The sequence below is a fragment of the Elgaria multicarinata genome, chromosome 16 (genome assembly GCF_023053635.1).
Source record: "Elgaria multicarinata webbii isolate HBS135686 ecotype San Diego chromosome 16, rElgMul1.1.pri, whole genome shotgun sequence".
Lineage (NCBI taxonomy): Eukaryota > Metazoa > Chordata > Lepidosauria > Squamata > Anguidae > Elgaria > Elgaria multicarinata.
In genome coordinates, this window is record NC_086186.1 from 2,083,047 (window position 1) to 2,105,623 (window position 22,577).

General features: G+C 47.2%; 1 protein-coding gene across 1 annotated transcript in view; it reads right to left on the reverse strand.

The window, feature by feature from the left end:
* Positions 1-22,577, reverse strand: part of SCAPER (S-phase cyclin A associated protein in the ER) — a 156,715-nt gene that overhangs the window by 53,986 nt on the left and 80,152 nt on the right. The window contains exon 24 of the mRNA XM_063142209.1: positions 5,383-5,501. Coding sequence (XP_062998279.1) covers positions 5,383-5,501 — 119 coding nt within the window. The remainder of the gene's footprint in view (positions 1-5,382; positions 5,502-22,577) is intronic.

Genomic DNA, 22,577 nt, shown 5'->3' on the forward strand with positions numbered 1-22,577 from the left:
TCTTCTTAAAAACAGCAGTTAACAATAAGGATGTAAGACGCCTGACAGCATTTTTCATCCCCTTATTTTGAAGGAAAGAAATGAAAAAGAAAGAAAGGCATAACTGGAAACCTGATTAAGCTCACTCATTTTTTTTGCTGGTGTTAAGTTTGCCCATGTCTGACACCTTTGTTAAAATTCAAGAACGTGAGATCATGAAAACAATTTAGGCATCTACATCCCACCCTGCCTTCTGCAAATGCCTTGCAAGTGTTTACATTCATCAGAAGAGGTCTTCCAAGCCACGTGGCTACAGGGGAAAGCTTCAAATCTTTAGCATTGTTCTTTGAAGACCAGGAACCAGAACATGTGTGGTTGCATGTTTTTGCACACTCATTCTCTCTCTCTCTCTCTTTCAAACCTCCAATTTCTTAATCTCATACTTTATTGCCTAACTCATGACTTTAAAAAAAATTGAAGCTGGCAGTAACTTCAACTATGGCATATAAAATCTGTATGAGTTATAGGAAGGTTGATTATATTCTCCATCTTTCAATGAAAATGAAATATTTGGAGGTGATGAAGTGATTAAAAACTACTGCAAGCTGAAATATTTCCATGGCTTAACTACTCTAATATGTCATTTTGTTAGCTTTATAGATATAGGCCAGGATCCAAAGGAACGTATTACTAGTTTGTCTGCTCAACAAGGACCTGGTTTCTGCATTGTCCATAGAGCAGCCCCTCCTGAAACGGAGGGTGGGGTGGGGGTGGATGGTAAAAGCATTTGGCATTATTGGATACGGTATGTCGCCTAAGAGGAGAGGAATCAAAGCTTCTATTAGGAAATCCCTCTGGGGACTTCTAATGGCAAATCCTATTGACTATTAATATGTGTATGATGCAATCAACTTTTTCATTTTTATCAAAAAATGCTGCAAGTAACTTCCACAAGATAAAGTAGGTGTGTGTGTGTGTGTGTGTGAGAAAGAGAGAAACTATATGTATGCTACCTCAAGTTCCTTGAAAGAATTCAGGATATACATGTAATAAAAATAGTTGAGCTCTTATATTGTATTTTATATTATGGTTTTATACTGTTGTTTTATACTTTGAATGTTTTTAATTTTTGTGAACTGCCCAGAGAGCTCCGGCTATTGGGTGGTATAGAAATGTAATAAATAAATAAATAATGTAATAAATAAACAAGCTGCCTCTCCTTCCCTCTGCTGTTTCCCCCATGTCAGATTTTAGATTGCAAGCTCCATGGGGCAGGGACCGGTCCTCTTCTTCTCTGCCAAATGCCACACGCCAGTGGCATCATATAAACACATCATGATTAATAAATGAAAGAATTCGTGGCACTGTGTTCACTGGGGCTTTCTCCCAGGAGCATATAGGATTGCAGGCTAAGTCAATCTCACACAAAAACAGGGACTGACCAGAGATTTACGTTCTACATTAGGGGATTCGGGAAGCTGCCTGTTCTGGATGGAGTTGCGCTCCCTCTGAAAGAGCAGATGGATAGTTTGGGGGGCGGGGCGGCTGGCTCCTCTATCCATCACTGTCTATGGAGGCACAAGTGGCCTCTGCAATGGGGACCGCTTTCTTCCAACTTCCATTAGCCTGCTAGCTACAGCCATGCCTGGACAGCGGTAGTTTGGTCACGGCAATTCCTGCGCTGGTAACCTTAAATTGCAGAGCCTGTGAGGGTGTCCCGGAGGCTGCAGCACGTGCAAAATGCTGCGTCTGGGCGGCAGCTGAGCAGGACAGCCTAGTAGGAATGTGTTACCCAAATTCTGAAGGAGTTGCGCTGGCTGCCAATAAGTAACTGGGCCACATTCAAGGTGCTTCTGCTGACAAATGAAGCCCCGGCTGGCTTAGGACCAGGTTACCTGATGGAGTGTCTTCATCCTGATGTACCTGCCCAGACATGAAGGCAGTGAGGCTGTCTCAAGGAGGAAGAGGAGGGCTCTTTTATGTGATTGCACATAACCCCTAGAGAAATCACAGTCCCGCCCATGTTTGCAAACACATGTATCATACAACTACACCTCTGTGTGTGCGTGTGTGCGCGTGCGTGCATGCATGTGTGTATAGACTGGCTCCCTGCCAAGGGTACTCAGAAGTAAACTTACGTAATGTGTAAAGAAGCCTATTGCGAAAAGAGAAATTCTGGCTCCGTGTTACATCTGCGCGCACAGGGGGGGGGAGGAGGGGGGCTGATATGCAGCTCTTGCTGACTTTCTGCAGGCACCTCAATTCAAATTGTGCATCTTTGCGCCTCTCCATTTAGCAACATTTGCCATTGTTCTATACAACCATCTGGAATCCCACACATCTCCTCTTGCCCTCTGAATGCTGTATTTGCTCGGCGGGGTGAGGGGAAATCCCACCCTTCACTATTTCATGAATAAATGCAACTTTTCACAGCACTGGCTGTCCTGCTGGTCTAAGAATACTGGCAAAGCCAAAACAAGAGGCATACTGTTAAATCTTTATGATAATAAAGCTTTATCTTGTAGACATGGGATTAATATTCTGAGCCACACCAGGCTGCCAGGAGTTTGGGGAAAGATGTGAGGAGATTTACCGACTATTATCTGCATCTACTTCTAAAAGGGATGCAAACAGTTAAATTATTAAAATACCACTTGGAACTTTTTTAAATAGACCATAACAACAACAACTACAACTCCCACAATCCCCTACCGTTGACTATGCTGAATGGGGCTGATGGAAGTTGTTGCCTAGATTACCTGGAGGGCACCAGGTTGCCTTCTCCTGGCATAAGCCAGACTTAGAATCATAGAATCATAGAATAGCAGAGTTGGAAGGGGCCTACAAGGCCATCGAGTCCAACCCCCTGCTCAATGCAGGAATCCACCCTAAAGCATCCCTGACAGATGGTTGTCCAGCTGCCTCTTGAATGCCTCTAGTGTGGGAGAGCCCACAACCTCCCTAGGTAGCTGATTCCATTGTCGCACTGCTCTAACAGTCAGGAAGTTTTTCCTGATGTCCAGCCAGAATCTGGCTTCCTTTAACTTGAGCCCGTTATTCCGTGTCCTGCACTCTGGTAATACTTCATATTACCTAGGATTGTATAGAACGCGTCGAACAGGCAATTTGTAACTGATGCTGCCAGTGAGTTCCCAGGGCGCTCCTGCCTCCAAAACCTGGCCTCCGCCCTGCCTGCTCGTTTCTCCAGACCTGCAGAGGAAACCCGCCTGGCCCAAAGTGTGACTCCTCTTCCTCCCTCCATAGTGGATTCACTTGCAAAATCGGCTCCGTTCCTGGTTTCTTTTTGGGCCTCCTGCTCTGCAAAGACACCCTTCAATTGAACTGCTCAGGAGGGGGAATTTTTCACGGGGCGGGATCTCGCCAGAGGCAGGACCCATCTCTCTGGATAGATCTGGGAAGGCTGCGCTCTCCGACATGGAATCCTGCACCCTCCCAAGACCCCTTCCTGCCACTATTTCACAGCCTTGACTGCTCCTAGACCTCGTGGTGCTTTGATCTCGGTCCTTTCATTCTCATTTGTTCGTTCAAAACATTCCCATCCCACTCTTCTTCCAGAAACCTCCCAGAGTCCTTTACAAGAATCAGGTAGCCCCTGCCCTCAGGCTTACAGTCTAAAGAAACACGAGACACAAGGAAAGAAGTGAGGAGGGAGAAGGAAAAATGCAGGCTGATGATTTGCTTTCCCAGTGGGATGGGGATATGCCTATCCTGGAACCAGCGGTACTCCAGTTTACACTGCATCTATTGTCCTTCGGGCCCAGCCTGTTCCTCATTTCTTTCTTCTCTTCTGCAGTTCCTCCTTTCCGTTTTGAGTCATGTAATTTATGTCTGCAAAGTTGCTCTGAGGGGGCCTCAGCTAGGTTTTCTTCTAAGCCATTTCTTTAGAGGGGTTATAAATCTGCCAGTTCTGTTATACTTGGCAGACAGGTTCTCACCCTCAGTTATATAACTGCAGGGACCAGATATTTGGCATTTGCCTGCTTCTTTTGGTGACTGAATTTGAAACCCCCCTGATGGCTTAAAAAAGATGGCATAGAATACGGACGGGGCTGATCCCAACCAAGGCAGTGGACCCTTTGCACACACTGTCCTGAACCACCTTTGGTGCGCCCTAAAGTAGCAGCCTGTTCACTCACCCGCTCCCTTCTTTGCACACCGATAGCAGCAGTGGACAGAGGGTTTTGTAGTTGCTGCCCGTACATACATAAACTGTTCCAATGGCAAGGACACTTAAATAATCCCTGGTTTCCCATGACTGCTGAAAGCTCAAGGACCAGATCCTACTTTATAAACAAGCCACAGTTAACTTGAAAATTGGTAATCATGTGCAGTTGTAATAACTGTGAGGTATATTATTTTCTGTGCTTGCTAGGATACCATGCAGGTTTCTACTGGAATTACATAGGAGCCTTCCTTTTAAGATTAACTTCTGATTAGTTATTTTGAAGCAATGGGATCATCTCTGCCAAAGTTTATCCATGATTAACTGTATGCTTGTCCTAAACCTGCAGCTGCAATCGTTGCCAAAGGCGTCCCAGAAATTCAACAACCCTCACAAAGGGGTCGATTCACACAGTTTGGAAGGATGTGCAGCATTCATTAGGAACTTCCTTCTTTAAGTTCCTGGTTTCTCATATACGCCAGTGTGCCTCCCCCCGCCTTCTTTTTCACAGCTCTCTCCATATTTATAACACTCTGACTCACATTTTGGAATACCTACATTTTTTTTTATCATTGTAAAACACCGACAAATACGTGACTTTTTTTCTTTTTTGCAGATTCCTCGGCGCTCCCAAATAACTCTAAGCGTGTTTTCAATTTGCATCTGTCAAGAGCAACAGCAACGGCAAATGGAGGCCTGGTGCGGACTTGGTTTGTTTTCCTTCGCTGCAGTGAACCTGGGGTGCAGAACCTCAGGGCCGGGGGCCAAATACGGACCTCCAAGGTTTGCCAGGAGGCTCTTGGCAGGGCCCCGACTCTGCCCAGCCCTGATGCCAGCCATGCCTCAGAAGGTGGGGGGGGGGGGCACATGGGCTGACCAATGTAGTCTCGTGGGAGGACACTGACCCCGTCCTGGGGCCACCACCGACATGTATTTGGGGCAGCATCTTGTGATGCTCTGGACAAGAAGAGAATTGTACTCCTACCTAAAAAGATGGACACCCAAACATCTGTAAACTTGCTCAGGAGTCAGGCCCTGCCTTCCATGTAGAGATTTCCAAAGCAGGACACAGCCATAAAAACTCTCTGTAAAGCTATTCATCCGTTGCAGAGCAATAAATAGCAAGGTCAGGCAGAACGGGAGCCAGGAAAAGAATCCCAACCACAGAGGCCGCTAATTTACCGGCCACGCCAAAAAGGGAAGCGAAGCGTTGTACTCACTTCAGAGGGATCCGTGACACGGGGTTCAGATTGGCAGCGGATGACGTCACAACTTGTAAGACTTGCTCCAGCGCCGTAAACCCCCCCGCCACGTGGAACGCCACCTGATCGGCTGCATTCTGGATCACAAACACAAAAACAAACGGGAAACTATTTAGGCAGAAATACCATATTTCTTCGATTGTAAGATGCCATCGATTGTAAAACGCACACTAATTTCAGTACCAACAGAAAAAAAAACACCTAAGGCACACCCGCGATTCTAAGACACACCCTGTTTTTAGAGATGTTTATATGGGGGGGGGGAAGTGCGTCTTAGAATCGAAGAAATAGGGTATGCAAGGAGGGCCTTATCAGGCATGGCCTTGCCAGACTGCGCCCATTTAGTTTAATGCTGTAACTCCTGCCTACACTTGAGCAGGGTAGGCCCTTGAGAAAGTATGAATGAATGCTCCTCCCGTGCTTGTGTGATTAAAAAGTATCACGGTTGATACAGAACAGGGACACATTGGACTCCACTTTGCCAAAATTCAGCAGAGTAGCAGCAATGAAAAAACAGCCTGCTTTTGAAAGCCAAAAGTGTGGTTCGGTGGCCTGATGGCAGTGGGAGGAAAGGGGCTACTTTGCTTTAAAATAGTTCTTTTCTTCCTGCTACTCTGCTGCCAAAGGTTGGCTGCAAACGGCCTTTTGGGATTTTAAAAGCAGGATGTTTTCCTCAATGCCGCTGCGCCACCAGATCTCGGTGGCAAATTTCAGGGGCGCAGCAGTGGGTGTCCTGCTCTGGCTGGGTAAGTCCCTAAGCTAGGCAAATACAGGGATAAATCCAAAGGTTCATCAGGTAAGCAGGCAAATGGCCAAGCACAGTATTACCAGGCAAATGGGTTGTTTCCCAAAGAGAGGTCTGAGGCGCGGCCAAGGTGAAAAGACAGATAAGCAGTCCGATACAATACACGGACCAAGAAAGAGAGTCAAGCAGGAGCCAGTAGCACAGAGGTTTAATCACAAGGCAAGATTAGGGATGCAAGGCACGGGTGCTAGTAGATCAATGTTATTCCAGCACTGATAGGCTGAAACCGAAGGCTTATATAGCTGGAGCTTCCTGAGCCCAACCCGAGGCTCAGCTGCAGTTAGCCCTCTGGCGTACGTCCCACTCATGAGGAGATTCTTGCTAATGAGGAGTCTTCCTTTGTAATGGAGCAATCCTTCTTAAAGGAGCCCTACTGGACTGCCTCTTGAAGGGATGACATTCTTGGGGGCCAGGGGGGCACTCAGCCTCTGCCACTCTCTCCTGGTCTTCTGACACAGGCTGTTCTGGGGTGTCCTTCATCTCTTGGAGCTCTAGCTCCTCCTCTGAGGAGGATTCTCCCAGTGCAGGGGTGACCAGTGGGATGCAAAAAAGCCATGGGGGGTACATATGTGGCCCACATGTGGCCCACTCCTGATATAGAATGTTGACTACTAACTCTTCAAACCAGCACAAAGAAGAAACTAGAAATATAGGCCAGGAACCCAAGAGCTACGTTAGACATGCCCAGCGGGGTTTGCTGACTTTCAAGCATTAGATCCTACATGATGCTGAAGGCCTTTCCAGTTCAAAAGCTGTTTGCCATGTGGCAGAAGAAGCAGCTCGTGGAGAAATGCAAGCCCGGCCCAAAGCCCCCTTGGATGTGCAGAACTAGTCGTGCTGTCCATTGGATTCTGGCCAAGTAACAGGGAAAGGAAAGAAAGGCTTCTCAACGTTTCTACTCTACTTTGGAGAAACCCTGGCAACCACACTATGAACCAATTCTCCTGTGGATAAGCAAACACAAACCCAGCCATGAAAAGCAAGAGGACCTAAGTGCTGCACCTCCACACCACTTCTAAGGATGATTCACTCTCACTCACCTGAGCTGGGGCTTGTTTGTTTTCACTGCTGCCAGGTCTACACAAAACATGTTGGTTCATATTTGGGTGATTTGGCCCGGGTACGGGGAACCACACAACCAGTTCCACATGCCCAAGGGAAGGTGGGAGGCTGGCTTGGGTTTCTCGACTAGCAGCCTCGCCTGCCACTCAGGGAAGGCGCCGTCCGGCACCGAGTGGGATGGGGTGGGGAATGTCCGCCTGAGAACTTCGAGCTCCGTTACAGATAGTTTTCAGAAGTATTATTATTATTATTATTATTATTATTATTATTATTATTATTTATTTATATAGCACCATCAATGTACATGGTGCTGTACAGAGTAAAACAGTAAATAGCAAGACCCTGCTGCATAGGCTTACATTCTAATAAAATCATAATAAAACAATAAGGAGGGGAAGAGAATGCAAACAGGCACAGGGTAGGGTAAACAGGCACTGGGTAGGGTAAAACTAACAGTATAAAGTCAGAACAAAATCAAGATTTAAAAGCTTTAGGAAAAAGAAAAGTTTTTAGTTGAGCTTTAAAAGCTGTGGTTGAACTTGTAGTTCTCAAATGTTCTGGAAGAGCGTTCCAGGCATAAGGGGCAGCAGAAGAAAATGGACGAAGCCGAGCAAGGGAAGTAGAGACCCTTGGGCAGGCGAGAAACATGGCATCAGAGGAGCGAAGAGCACGAGCGGGGCAATAGTGTGAGATGAGAGAGGAGAGATAGGAAGGAGCTAGACAGTGAAAAGCTTTGTAGGTCAACAGGAGAAGTTTCTATTGGATTCTGAAGTGAATTGGAAGCCAATGAAGAGATTTCAGAAGTGGAGTTACATGGTCAGAGCGGCGAGCCAAGAAGATGATCTTAGCAGCAGAGTGGTGAACAGAAACCAACGGACTGATGTGAGAAGAAGGAAGGCCAGAGAGAAGAAGGTTGCAGTAGTCCAACTGAGAAATAACCAATGCATGAACAAGAGTCTTGGCAGAAGAGACAGACAAAAATGATCGAATCCTGGCAATATTATACAGGAAAAAATGACAGGATTTAGCTACTGCCTCAATATGAGGAATAAAGGAGCGCGAGGAATCAAATATAAAGCCAAGACTACGAGCTTCCTTGACTGGAGTAAGTGAAACATCATTGACAGTAAGAGAGAAAGAGAGATGAGGAGAAGGTTTAGGAGGAAAAACAAGCAATTCAGTCTTTGCCATATTAAGTTTCAAATGACGATGAAGCAACCAAGCTGAGATATCTGAAAGACATGCCGAGATACGATCGTGAACATCAGGAGAAAGATACGGAGATGAAAGATATAATTGTGTATCATCGGCATACAGATGATATTGGAGGCCATGAGATTGAATAAGATTACCCAAGGGCAACATGTATAAAGAAAACAACAGCGGACCAAGCACCGAGCCTTGGGGAACCCCTACTGAAAGGGGAAAAGAAGAAGACGAGCTGCCATTAGCCAACACGCTGAAAGAGCGACCCGCTAGATAGGAGGCAAACCAGTTATAGACAGAGCCACAAACTCCAAGGTCATGAAGGGAATCTAAAAGAAGATCATGATCAACCATGTCAAAGGCTGCAGTTAGATCAAGGAGAATAAGAACGGAATAATGGCCTTTAGACTTGGCAGTAAGAAGATCATTGGTAATCTTAGTAAGGGCTGTCTCAGTGGAATGCAAAGGACGGAATCCAGATTGAAAAGGATCCAGAGCAGAGTTACTAGAAAGAAAATCAAGACGAGAGTAGACCACACGCTCCAGGATCTTTGAAACAAACGGCAACAAAGAGACAAACGGCAACAAAGAGTGGTCCATTGCCCCTCTGGACAAAGAGATCCTGAAGATATTGGGAGAAAATAAATTTGCCTGAGGTTCTAGAATACGTAACCTTCTAATGCAGGCTGAAAATGATGGGAATTGTAGTCAAACACATCTGGAAGGCACCAGGTTGATGAAGGCTGTTGTAATCAACCAGAAGTCTAAAAACTAGCCGTTTCCTTGCACAAATCCTTAATTTTCCTCCTCTCCCAGACCTGTCGCCACCAGTGGCCATTCCACCGGGCTGCAGCAGACGAAGAGGCAGAGGCAGGGAGGCCTCCTCCACTGGGCTGCCCCAAAGGCCATTCAACTGCTCTCCCCACCAAACTGTCTCTGGCAGTGGCCACGATACCCACGCGTGCTTCTTTTCCTCTTCTCTCCATTGCTTTTCTCTTTCATATTGTGTCTATTAAATTGCCAGGGGTTGTTTTGAACTGTGAATCACCTTGGATGCTTTTCCAGATAGGCAGTATGTAAATGTCCTAAAACCAAAGATCCAAATGTATAAACCTCTTAGCCTTTATATGTGTGTGTGTGTATGTGTGTGCATATGTATATATTTATTTATTTACACACACACACACACACACACTAACTGCCTTTGTTATTATAGTGTTCGGATCTGATTATAGACCCAGAATAAAGTACAGACCTTATTTGCTCTACCTGATACAACACCTTAATGGATTTGAATTCCCCCTTATCTTTTCCTGCTATGACTTCAGTGGCAACTAATAGGATTACAGCTTCCCTTCCAATAATACAGCTCAGCTACATGCCAGCAAAAAATGACAGCCTAAACCTGAATTACACAGCCCGGGAATCCATCCAATTATTAACTAAAGTAACTGTTATTACCTAACCTAATCAAAGGAGAAACAGCTGTTAATCTTTGGTGGCCTGTAGCGCCGTGGCGGTCAGGCGGGATGAACTGTCTTTGTACTTGACTCTTCCAGAGACAATAATTATATCCTTTGTGATCAAGCCTGAGTGCGGGGCGGGGGCTCCTTGTGTTTGAAGCGGAGGTAGCAGATGGGGGGCAAGGGTCTGCATGTCCATCAACAAGACAGAGGTGAATCTCTTGGGAGAGGCTGTCTGGCACCCTTTTCTGAATGACACCCGCAGGATTGGAAATTCTGAAACTAGCTGCTTAACGAACAGTCCATTTGTTAATTTCCATGAAGCAGGTAAATAACTTAAAAGAGTGGGTATTAAAGACCGTTCCAGTACAAAATTTATATCTGTGTATAAATTTATATCTCCTCCCCAAAAGAAGCAACCACTGGACATCGCCAAAACATACGTTTAAAAGAAGCATGAACTGTATTGCACTGCAGCAATTAGCCCAGTTAGACAATCCCTTCTTAAAGAGGCTCCGTGGTGCCTGATAGACACGAAACAAAACGTTTTTGCTGAATAAGACTCGGCCTCAGATCCATGGATGCAGCAGGACACCAAAGCGGCAATCCACTGATCAGGCCGGTGGTGGTGCCCACAGCAGTTTCTGAAATCCCCCCAAAAGGTCGGGGACCCCTGACTCAGTCCCATATTGCCAGCTCTGGCAGTGGCTCTCCGCCGGGGTCTCCACAGAGATCTTTCGTATCACCTGATCCTTTTAACTAAGGGGCGTTGAACCTCTTTCAGCCCAAAGGCGAAAAGGGGGGGGGGAGCCCAAAATACCAGCCAGTTTCAGCTTAAAGCGCTCACTGTCAGCAACGAAGCCTCAGGAGAGAAATTTCAGCCTCTGAGAATGGGGGGAAAGCCGAGAAACCACCAAATGATCAGTGGTTGGGGAAAAGGGGCGTGGACATCCGAGTGAACCCGGAGGGTCACGATTTGGCCCCCAGGCCGGAGGTTCTGCATGCCTGTTTTAGCTGGAGATGCTGGGGATGGAACCTGCAGAGGCCACCAGTGAGGGAGGAAGCAGCAGCCGGGCACCTCTCCACCGTGCTTGGGTCCAGCTCCAGCTGAGAGCCCCCTCCCTCCTGCTACCAACTGTCTCTGCAGAGGCCACCAGTGAGGGAGGAAGCAGCAGCCGGGCACCTCTCCACCGTGCCTGGGTCCAGCTCCAGCTGAGAGCCCCCTCCCTCCTGCTACCAACTGTATCTGCAGAGGCCACCAGTGAGGGAGGAAGCAGCAGCCGGGCACCTCTCCACCGTGCCTGGGTCCAGCTCCAGCTGAGAGCCCCCTCCCTCCTGCTACCAACTGTCTCTGCAGAGGCCACCAGTGAGGGAGGAAGCAGCAGCCGGGCACCTCTCCACCGTGCCTGGGTCCAGCTCCAGCTGAGAGCCCCCTCCCTCCTGCTACCAACTGTATCTGCAGAGGCCACCAGTGAGGGAGGAAGCAGCAGCCGGGCACCTCTCCACCGTGCCTGGGTCCAGCTCCAGCTGAGAGCCCCCTCCCTCCTGCTACCAACTGTCTCTGCAGAGGCCACCAGTGAGGGAGGAAGCAGCAGCCGGGCACCTCTCCACCGTGCCTGGGTCCAGCTCCAGCTGAGAGCCCCCTCCCTCCTGCTACCAACTGTCTCTGCAGAGGCCACCAGTGAGGGAGGAAGCAGCAGCCGGGCACCTCTCCACCGTGCCTGGGTCCAGCTCCAGCTCAGAGCCCCCTCCCTCCTGCTACCAACTGTCACTGCAGAGGCCACCAGTGAGGGAGGAAGCAGCAGCCGGGCACCTCTCCACCGTGCCTGGGTCCAGCTCCAGCTGAGAGCCCCCTCCCTCCTGCTACCAACTGTCTCTGCAGAGGCCACCAGTGAGGGAGGAAGCAGCAGCCGGGCACCTCTCCACCGTGCCTGGGTCCAGCTCCAGCTGAGAGCCCCCTCCCTCCTGCTACCAACTGTATCTGCAGAGGCCACCAGTGAGGGAGGAAGCAGCAGCCGGGCACCTCTCCACCGTGCCTGGGTCCAGCTCCAGCTGAGAGCCCCCTCCCTCCTGCTACCAACTGTCTCTGCAGAGGCCACCAGTGAGGGAGGAAGCAGCAGCCGGGCACCTCTCCACCGTGCCTGGGTCCAGCTCCAGCTGAGAGCCCCCTCCCTCCTGCTACCAACTGTCTCTGCAGAGGCCACCAGTGAGGGAGGAAGCAGCAGCCGGGCACCTCTCCACCGTGCCTGGGTCCAGCTCCAGCTGAGAGCCCCCTCCCTCCTGCTACCAACTGTCTCTGCAGAGGCCACCAGTGAGGGAGGAAGCAGCAGCCGGGCACCTCTCCACCGTGCCTGGGTCCAGCTCCAGCTGAGAGCCCCCTCCCTCCTGCTACCAACTGTCTCTGCAGAGGCCACCAGTGAGGGAGGAAGCAGCAGCCGGGCACCTCTCCACCGTGCCTGGGTCCAGCTCCAGCTGAGAGCCCCCTCCCTCCTGCTACCAACTGTCTCTGCAGAGGCCACCAGTGAGGGAGGAAGCAGCAGCCGGGCACCCCTCCACCGTGCCTGGGTCCAGCTCCAGCTCAGAGCCCCCTCCCTCCTGCTGCTAACTATTATTATTATTATTATTATTTATTTATTTATTTATTTATTTATATAGCACCATCAATGTACATGGTGCTGTACAGAGTAAAACAGTAAATAGCAAGACTCTGCCGCATAGGCTTACAATCTAATAAAATCATAGTAAAACAATAAGGAGGGGAAGAGAATGCAAACAGACACAGGGTAGGGTAAGCAGGCACAGGGTAGGGTAAAACTAACAGTATAAAGTCTGCACAACATCAAGTTTTAAAAGCTTTAGGAAAAAGAAAAGTTTTTAGTTGAGCTTTAAAAGCTGCGATTGAAGTTGTAGTTCTCAAATGTTCTGGAAGAGCGTTCCAGGCATAAGGGGCAGCAAGGGAAGTAGAGGCCCTTGGGCAGGCGAGAAACATGGCATCAGAGGAGTGAAGAGCACGAGCGGGGCAATAGTGTGAGATGAGAGAGGAGAGATAGGAAGGAGCTAGATAGTGAAAAGCTTTGTAGGTCAACAGGAGAAGTTTATATTGGATTCTGAAGTGAATTGGAAGCCAATGAAGAGATTTCAGAAGCGGAGTAACATGGTCAGAGCGGCGAGCCAAGAAGATGATCTTTGCGGCAGAGTGGTGAACAGAAACCAACGGACTGATGTGAGAAGAAGGAAGGCCAGTGAGAAGAAGGTTGCAGTAGTCCAACCGTGAAATAACCAGTGCATGAACAAGCGTCTTGGCGGAAGAGACAGACAAAAATGATCGAATCCTGGCAATATTATACAGGAAAAATCGACAAGATTCAGCTACTGCCTCAATATGAGGAATAAAGGAGAGCGAGGAGTCAAATATAAAGCCAAGGCTACGAGCTTCCTTGACCGGAGTAAGCGTAACATCATTGACAGTAAGAGAGAATGAGAGATGAGGAGAAGGTTTAGGAGGAAAAACTAGCAATTCAGTCTTTGCCATATTGAGTTTCAAACGACGATGAAGCAGCCAAGCTGAGATATCTGAAAGACATGCCGAGATACGATCGTGAACATCATAACAGTTATCATAACTGTAACTGCTGAACTTTGCAACTAAGATTGTGGTGCCTGAATTTGCTTTCCTTCCCCCCCCCCTCCTGCTCCCTCCCAATCCCCTTTCCTTTTGTGTCATGTCTTTTAGATTGTAAGCCTGTGGGCAGGGACTGTCAAGAACTACTTTTGTAAGCCGCCATGAGAGCCTTTTTTGGCTGAATGGCGACATAAAAATGCTTAAATAAAAAAATAAAAAAATAAAACCTGATCCCCTGAAAGCAAAACACGTGCTTTAAGCCACAGCCCTTCCCTACCACGAAGCGACTCCCTCCTCCCATTTATGATCCTGCCTGTTTTGTCCAGGCTGGCTGGGGAATGCCCAGTGTTGCAGGACATTCCCTGTGCAAACGCGCCTGGGATTGCGCCCTTACGAAAATAAAGCCTAAAACGCTCGCGGAGAGCCCAACAGAGACTGAGCGTGCTCAGTGACTGCTGAATGACTGCCAGGGTGGGGGAAGAGGAACCAAGAGGGAGGGGGGATGGAATGGCGTATCCGTAACGACAGCGGCCCACGCTGCAACATGTTGTTGCAGCCGCGATTGCAACCCGTTTTAATCCAGCTGTTCAATGTTTGCTTCAAAAAGTGAATCTAGGGAAGTAGCAAGTTGTTCAATGCTGAGAGCAAACAGCAGAGGTCAGCAGCTATACAGCTACATGGAATTAGCTCTGGGTGATGCTCAAAAGTTAGGCGGGAGGCTCTTTTACAAAAAGGGACCAAGATGCTGGCTTTCAAAATTCAGCGCCGATTTTGTTGGTGGGCAATGGAATACATGCGAATACATGTGCATATTAAAATTAAAGGTGGCCATGCTTGGTCCACTAGGGAAAGCAGCCCTAAAAGCCACAGTAGGGACGTGCCTTAAATTAGGACTAACTAAAACGTCACAAAGCAGTGAGCAAGCTTTTCAAAATCCTCCAACTCTCTTCTGCCTAAAGAAGCATTCTCACACTTTTGGGACATTTTAGTCAGTCCTAATTAAGAAAACGTTCTGCTTTGGCTTTCCAAATAAATCTAGAGTCCCTGCCTTGTTCACTTATCTCGCTCTGGTTGGGGCGCTCCCCCTTTCCTTCCAGGACAATAGCTGAAGATGCAAGTCTCAGACAGACGCGCCCCATCCCTCCAGGGTGACTTCAAACAGCCGGAGGCAAAACCTTTTCTTATATACTAGGATGAACAGTACAGTGATAATCGACTCTCATTGCTCTTCTCCTTAACTTGTTGCTGTATTAAAGAAATTTCAGTTGATCATATTACTTTTAACTGATTAATCTACTCAACTGACTTACATTGCCCAGGAATAAAACAATTGTTCTGAAGAAAGAATCCTTTCTTTTCCAAGATGGCTCACACATGCATCAGAAGAGGCATTCTTTCCTATGGAGCGAGAGGATGGAGAATGCCTCTTCTAAAGTGGTGCCTGCCACGTTGTAAGGGCATGCAAGGGTTGGATCCAGATTTAGGCACGAGCGCCTCCTTCCCACCTCCTCCCCATGCCAGCACCTCCAACGCACTGAAAATCTTACACACAGGGTTGAAGGGCTCAGCTGAATGGGATCAGCGATGGCATGGGGGGGGGGGGGAGAAGGCGGATCTCTGAAAACTGGGCGACGGCGTCTTCTGTGAGCGGAACCCTTTCATCCACGCAAGTCAGATACTGCCTGGGGATTATGGGAGTTGCAATCCGAAACAACGGGGTGGCACCAGGCTGACTACCCCTGCCTTAAGCGATAAAAAAACCCCCTCTATGCACAGAGTTAAAAGAAGAGAAATTACAAAGCAAAGCAGGTTTTGTCTTTTCTAGGTATACATTACGCTTTCAACAAACTGGTGTCCAAATTCTGTTGTCAGTAGACATCCCAAAATCAGAGAGGCCATTATGGAAAGAGACGATCAACTGACCCAGCGGCATTTGGAGTGCCTCCGCACACTTAGAGAGCACCTGGGAGATTGCAGCAGCGTACCATTACATGATCTCTGGGAAGCACAGAGCAAGATTGCAAATGCCGTTTAAAAATTAATTGCACTTTTCCATGGCAGGCTAGAAGAGTCTGGGAGCCTGCCCTTTGTATTCCCAAGACCCTGGCATACCGTTTTTATTTGGCAAGGAAATTCTTGTTGACTGGTGTTTGCTTTTTGCATGGACAGTCGTGAAAGGTTTTTGTTGTTATCACATCACTGGATGCTGCAAGTGGCACATGGCCAAGGGGTGAACAGCTTGTGAGGAATAAAGGGTGTCGTCGGGTTTTCAAAAAACAAAAAGTATACAGGAAGGCAGAGCAGCAAACAGAGGCCAATCAGAGCTAGAACAAGGACACGGCGTCCTTGGCGCCCCTCCTTCCACCTTCCTCTGTAGAGTCCAGTGGGTCTCGGAGGGTCACACCATTGATATAAGAATTGTCTGAAACCAGGCAGCCTTTTATGCTTTCCTCTGGCCTGATTGTAACTGCAAACAGTCCCAACTGTAGTACAGATAACAGTGGTGACAGACCGGCAGTCATCTCCAGTCCAGGTAAAACAGTAGTGGCAGCATTCACATACGTTGAAAGCCTTTGAAGCGCTTCATATATGTTCTCCAAATAATATTTACAACCACCTGTAAGGGGAGCCAGCATTTTTATCCCCGTAATGCAAACAGGGGGGAGGGGGATAAATTAAGAAATGGTGTGATGAATAGAAGTCTGGAGTGCTGAGAAATCTAGGTAAAAGTAAACTTTAAACGTTAAGGATGCAATCCTATGGATGTTTAGTTTGTAGGATGTTTCCCCATTAAAACATGCATAGGATTGTGCTTCAAATCCCCTTTGTCCCTAAACTGCTTAGATCCCAATTGTCTCAGGCAAAGCTCCCCATCCCCCATACTTAAGACCTGAAGTCCTCCTCTAAGTTTTGTCTCATGTAGAAGCTAGATTAACCTCTGCACACAGCAGGGCCTTTTCTGTGACAGCCCCAAGAGAGGTTTGTTCAGCCTCCTGACTTCCCAGAGTTAGCTGAAGACTGATCTTTTTCAGACTTTCTGTGATATGTTATGCTGCTTGCCCTACTTCTGTTCGCTGCAACAATTCTGCTGCCGCCATTCACTGAGACGGTTTTCTTGGTTTACTGATTGGATCTGTGTTTCATTTGGGGGGGCACCATCGCTCCATAGCAGAGCACCTGATTTACATGCAGAAGGTTCCCAGAGTCAACCCCTGATACCTCCAGGCAAAATAGAACAGGCAGCAGGTGACACAATGGGCCTCAGCTGAAGATCCCAGAAGGTTGCTGCAGGTCAAAGTAGGTAATATTGTGCTGGGACTAGTCTGACCTGGGACATGGCAGCTACCTATGGATGCTGATTTTTAAAAAATTATTATTATTCTGTTAAGTGCTATGAAGTTGTTAGGAATAGTGGTATAATAATCTTTTAATTAAATCGAAAAGACAGAAGGATTTGTAATTTGCAGCAATAGGAAAAGATCCAGTGGCAACTCTCTCCCTGTCTTGAATTATTGTCTGGTCGTGTTCATAGGTTGAAGCTTTTTGACCAACAGCACAATACTATGCATATCTACTCAGAAGTAAGTTGTACTAAAATACCATGGCACTTACTCCCAAGTAAGTGTGTACAGACAGCAGCCGAAATCATATGAGCAAGGACTTGTTCAGGGAAACAGGATAGCAAAAAGGAGAAAGCAGGCTAATATCCAGCAAGCCGAGAACAGAAAATGACACCGTTAATGACATTTACAGTTTTCAGTGTTTTTTTTTTTTTAAGTAAAACTAAAAAACACAACCCCTTTCCTAAGGCGTATATCCTTATGACTTGAAGGCACTAGGATTATTCTTGGCAGGGATCCTAGACTAGCGACGTTCTAAATAAAACCAGAATCACCCCCACCATTGCATACACAATTATCCCGCTTCTGTGCCAAGAAAAAAAAGCAAATTTCTCTGCTTAAAATAAACAACAAAGCCAGTGTATAGATTCGGGGATGCTTATTTTTACAGAAAAAGACCAATCGGCAAACTTTTTTCTGAACTTCTTTCAGTTTGGGCAGGATCTGAAATTCATCCCCCCCCCCCCATCCTTAAACACACACACACCCCAGCCCAAGGAGGAAGCAGCATGGCGGGAGGAGAGAAACGCAGGTGAGTGGACAAATGGCGGGGTGACTGGATAGGAAGACGAGTGGATGCAGCCGACGCCCCTGGGGTGCAGAGCTCTCTTGTCTCCTGTGGTATTTGCAGTTTTTTCAAACGCACCTTCAAATTTCAAAGCGCTCTGCGCGGGGCTGCCTGCAAAAGGGTACTCTAGAGTCAGGTGCAGAAAAAGGTCACCTACATGATCAGGGGGATGGAGCACCTGCCCTATGAAGAAAAAGCACGGCATTTGAGGAGTTTTAACTCGGGGGGGGGAGATAACTTAACATGGGACAAGATCATTTAACTCTTCTCTGTGAATTCTTGTCCCTGATTTAGATCACACCCACCCACATACCAGTAGGGCTGTTAATGACGCACTGATGAAAAAGGAGAAGATGCCTGAGCCAAAAAAAGGAGGAGACGGCAAAGTTTTGGGGAGACATGCACCTACTAATTTATATGTATAGGCGTACATTTAGAAACTATTACTATAATTTAAATAGAAATTAAACTTTCCATATTGCAGAAGGCTCTGACCAGGTGATTTCCATGGCCACACAATCCCATGCCGAATTTGATGGGCAAGTTCAAGGCTCCTGGCTTATTAAAGTTATTTACCTTTAAAACGGGCTTACCCTGGGCAGCCCTTCTGCCCCCCCCCCCCCAGTTAATCAATCGGTCAGCAGAGAACAGTGGGTGGGGCTCTCACGGGTCACACAGAGCTGCCCACCCATGAAACAGCGGATGCCTCTAAATAGAGGACTGTCCTTTGTAAAGGGGGAGGCATTGCCTACCCCACCCCAGCAGCAGTGGAAAGAGAATACAAAGATGGTACGAGTATTCTTTCCTGCATGGCTAACGGCAGCTTCAGGGAGTGAATGCAGATCTGGGAAAGCGTTTGGGATGGTGCTAAACCAGCCCTTTCCCAGTGCCTCTAGGTTGATTAAAAATGGAGCCCTTCTTGGCTGCTTTAAGCTAGGAAAAACAAAACAAAAAAAGAGTTGAGCGATCTGATCACGGATTTCCTGTGCCATGTCTGTTTTGGCTCTAAGATAATCAGCAAACTACTTTCTGCTTAAGGTTCTGCCTGAAGTGTATTGTGAAAGATTAGTGGGTGAATGGCATGAGCTGGGAGAGCCCCACCGATGTCTGAAGTGTACATCAGGTCATGCACAGAGTGGGATCAGGCCTTTATGTTCCCGCTCATGATAGCAGAAAGGAACTGCTGTACTAGTATTGAAGAATTAAAGACTACAATGCTACATCCAACTTGCCTGGGGCCACTCCCCATTGAACACAGTGGGCCTTACTTCTGAGTAAACATACACACGGTTGGACTCTACATTTGCAATCCTACGCATGCTTAACTGGGACTGAGTCCTGCCGAAATCACTGGAATTTGCTTTTCAGTAAGCACGCACAGGAGTGGACTGCAGACACGCTTTGTATTTGCACATTATGGGGAATGCAAGACCACGCGCACCTTCGCCCTCCTGTTCGTAGAAGCTCCGATTTCACGCCCAGCGAAGAGTTGCCCTGCATGAGTGCCAGCACGGCCCCCTCCAGTGGACAAGGGTGGGATCTTGAAAGAAACAAGACCCAAACAAAGGACAGGACTCGGATCGTTGTACCAAAGCTTGCTCCGCAAACTGGTCAGCTCCCTGGACAAAACAGTTGCAACCGCTCCACACGTAACAACCAAACTGGTGCTAACGTTCATCCCGTGCCTTGGCAGACTGAGACCCCAATGACACAGGCTGCCGGAGACATGGCAAAATCTAGGAGGAGGGAGGCCAGTTGCTTGTGTGAGAAAGATTTTTTAAAAAATATGGCCCAAGTAAGGCTATATCATATGCCTTCTTCTTTCTGGACTGTTTCTCTGCTTAAAAAACAAGGCAGAAAAGAATGGAACTCTCCCCGCCCCCCAATAAAAAAAAAGGAGGGAGAGAAAGAGCGAAGCAGGACTACATGAGTCCACAGAACCCATTTGGGTATCAGTATAAAAAGCACGGGGAAAGAAGATACCCAGAGAGAGGGTGGGGCAGGCGACTGCCCTATTTATCCCCAGTGAGCACCGTCAGCCAACAATCATGGAGAACCATAACCATCATACAGCCTCCATAGAGTGCTCCATCACTACCTTGGCTTGGCTGTGCCGAACCGTCAAAACATGCTTCCACTAGAAATTGCTGGGCCTCTTATCTCTTTGCAGAATTGTGGATTTAATGTAGACAAAGCTGGGATGACGCAGAAGGACATGAGATAGGAAGAAAAGCCCACAACTTATGGAGGTAGGAACGGATGACAAGAAATATACGTTAGGGAACAGTTCAGCGGATTTAATACAAGTGGAACTTCCATGCTCTGGATTAGCTGAACAGAAGTGAAAAAAAGGAACGTGTGATGGTGCCAGTGGTCCATCCAGTTCAGTACCCTGACTCTGCCTGCTTGACCAGCACGGTCTACTTTACTGACGGTGATTCTCTAAGGTCAAAGAGGCAGGGGTCTTTCCAAGCCCTACCTGAGATGCTGGATACTGAAACTGGAGACCAGGACCTCGAACCCTTGTCTGATCCCAAATCCCTATTCTCAGAAACTGCCCCCGCCCTGTGCAGTTTAACAGTCCAGGGAGAGGACCCTGCTACAGAAAGGCATTGTGAGGCTTCCACCTCCTCAGGATCCAGTTCTCCAGGAAGACCACAAGGATCTGCCCTCCTGCATCCAGAGGTTGCATAGCTGTTCTCGGACTCTAAGGACTCTAGCACACTACAGCTACCCTTGCATCGTCACAGCCTGAGGTTGCTAAAACAGACAGGGCCCTTTAAGAGAAAAGGCCTTAGGCAGTGTGGAGGTGGAGCTAGTCAGACTAAAGAAAGCCAAACCCTTACTTAAAGCTGGGTCATGACCTGCTGCTTGTTGGAGCAATACACAGCCTTTGAGCCTCACCTGGAGCTCTCTATGGTGCTGTTCTATTACCACCCCTGACTCCCTCAGAAATCTGACTTGCCCAAAACCTTGATAAAGCCCTAATCCAGGCCTCACTAGCAGGCAACAATGGTAAACTCTTGCCATGAAGCTGGGAACTTTTCCAGCCAAGCTTGTGCTCTACAAGTGAGGTAAGGTGAATGTGACACTGCCTAAAGCTGTCCCAGACCACTGGCTTATCTAGTTCAATATGGCGTACTCTGATTGACAGTGGCTGTCCAAGATCTCAGAGGCCTTTCCCAGCCGAGCGACCCGAGATCCTTTAAATGGAGATGCTTAGAACTGAATCTTGAAGCTTCAACACACCAAGCATGGGTTCCACCACTGAGCCATGGCTCCTCCCAGTAGGTCCATCATCTCCCATTTCTACCACACTATGATAGGAGAAGCTGGACTTACCCAAACTATCCTCCTCTGTGCAAGTTTAAGCTCTATCCCTTACTTGATTTTGAAAATTGTTCCTGGCAATACAGAGAGATTAGTTTTTCCCCATTTCGTTTATTTTACGTTTAAACCAACACCACCTAATACCATGATTTGGGGGGTGGGGTGGGGTTTTAGGGGCTCCTGAAATGAAGATTTGGTTCAACTTTTAGATTTGAATATTTAAAACAAAACAGAGCAAAACCCCGAACAGTTGGGACAGACATGGCAGCAATGAGTGGCGCGCTATAAACCTGACAATGTGCAGATTCTAACGTAAATAACCGAGCCGGACTCTGCACCATTGAGGCCAATCATCTCCGACTGTCTCTCCGCTGTGATAAACACTGTCTGCCCACAGTCCCCCTGTATTTGAAAGTTACGACAAACATTGGACTGAAATGTAAATATCTGACATCATGACTAGTGAAGCGGTGGGCTGCAGACTTATCTAAAAAAAAAAAAAATGAAACGAAATCCCAAAATGTCATTTGGCGCTTTTAAAAAAATAATTCTCCAACATTAGTGGTCACCAAGGGAGCACTCGGAGGAGGCCAGGAGTGTTGTGCTTCGTGCTTATAAAAACAGAAGTCACGGGCAGTGAAGCCACTTCACGTTTTGAGCCTGAAGAAGCGGCCGTTCCCAGGACACGGTATTCCCCCTTCCAAGTCCACCTCCTACATTAAGACAGGATCAGGTTTCCTCTCCTCGGCTGAGGATTGGGGATGGAAGGAGTGAGTGACAAATCCACCTATTTTTTTTTTGTCTATCTCACTTTTTCATGTGTTCACTCTGTTTTGCTGCATTCATCTGAGCATTTAAGAAAAAACAAAACTCTGCACAAAACCTCAAACTTAAAAAAGGGGATGCTTGAGGATTTAATCCAGTTTGCATTTTTAAACGAGTCAACTTGATCATAAACACAATTATCCTCTGATTTCACTGTTCTCTAAATTTCTTGGCTCAAAAATGCATCAAAATGGGTATAAAAATACATGTTTTTAGGGCAGAATGCATACAAAAATGTGTATTTTTTGAGGAAAAACACATTTAAAATAAACGTATTTTTCCATGCAGTTCTACCCACCACCACCTCCCAGACCAATGTGGAAATGGGACAGAATATACATATGAACGAACGCTTACAAAACTGTCACGGACCGGAAAGAGAGTGCATTTCTAAATGTGTTATTTTTAATTATTTCATTTCCATACCCCCCAATAGTTGAAGCATATATATATATATATATATATATATATATATATATATATATATATATTCTCTTCCAGAATACACACTTTAAAACATACTTTGATCTGTTCTCTGATGTGAGAACTGTGTTAGAAAGCTTGGGGAAGTGTGAAAGCTGGGGGATAATTAAGTTCCAGTCCACACGTTAGTCAGTGTGTCCCTGTCAGGTCAGCGTGTACAGGTTTGGAA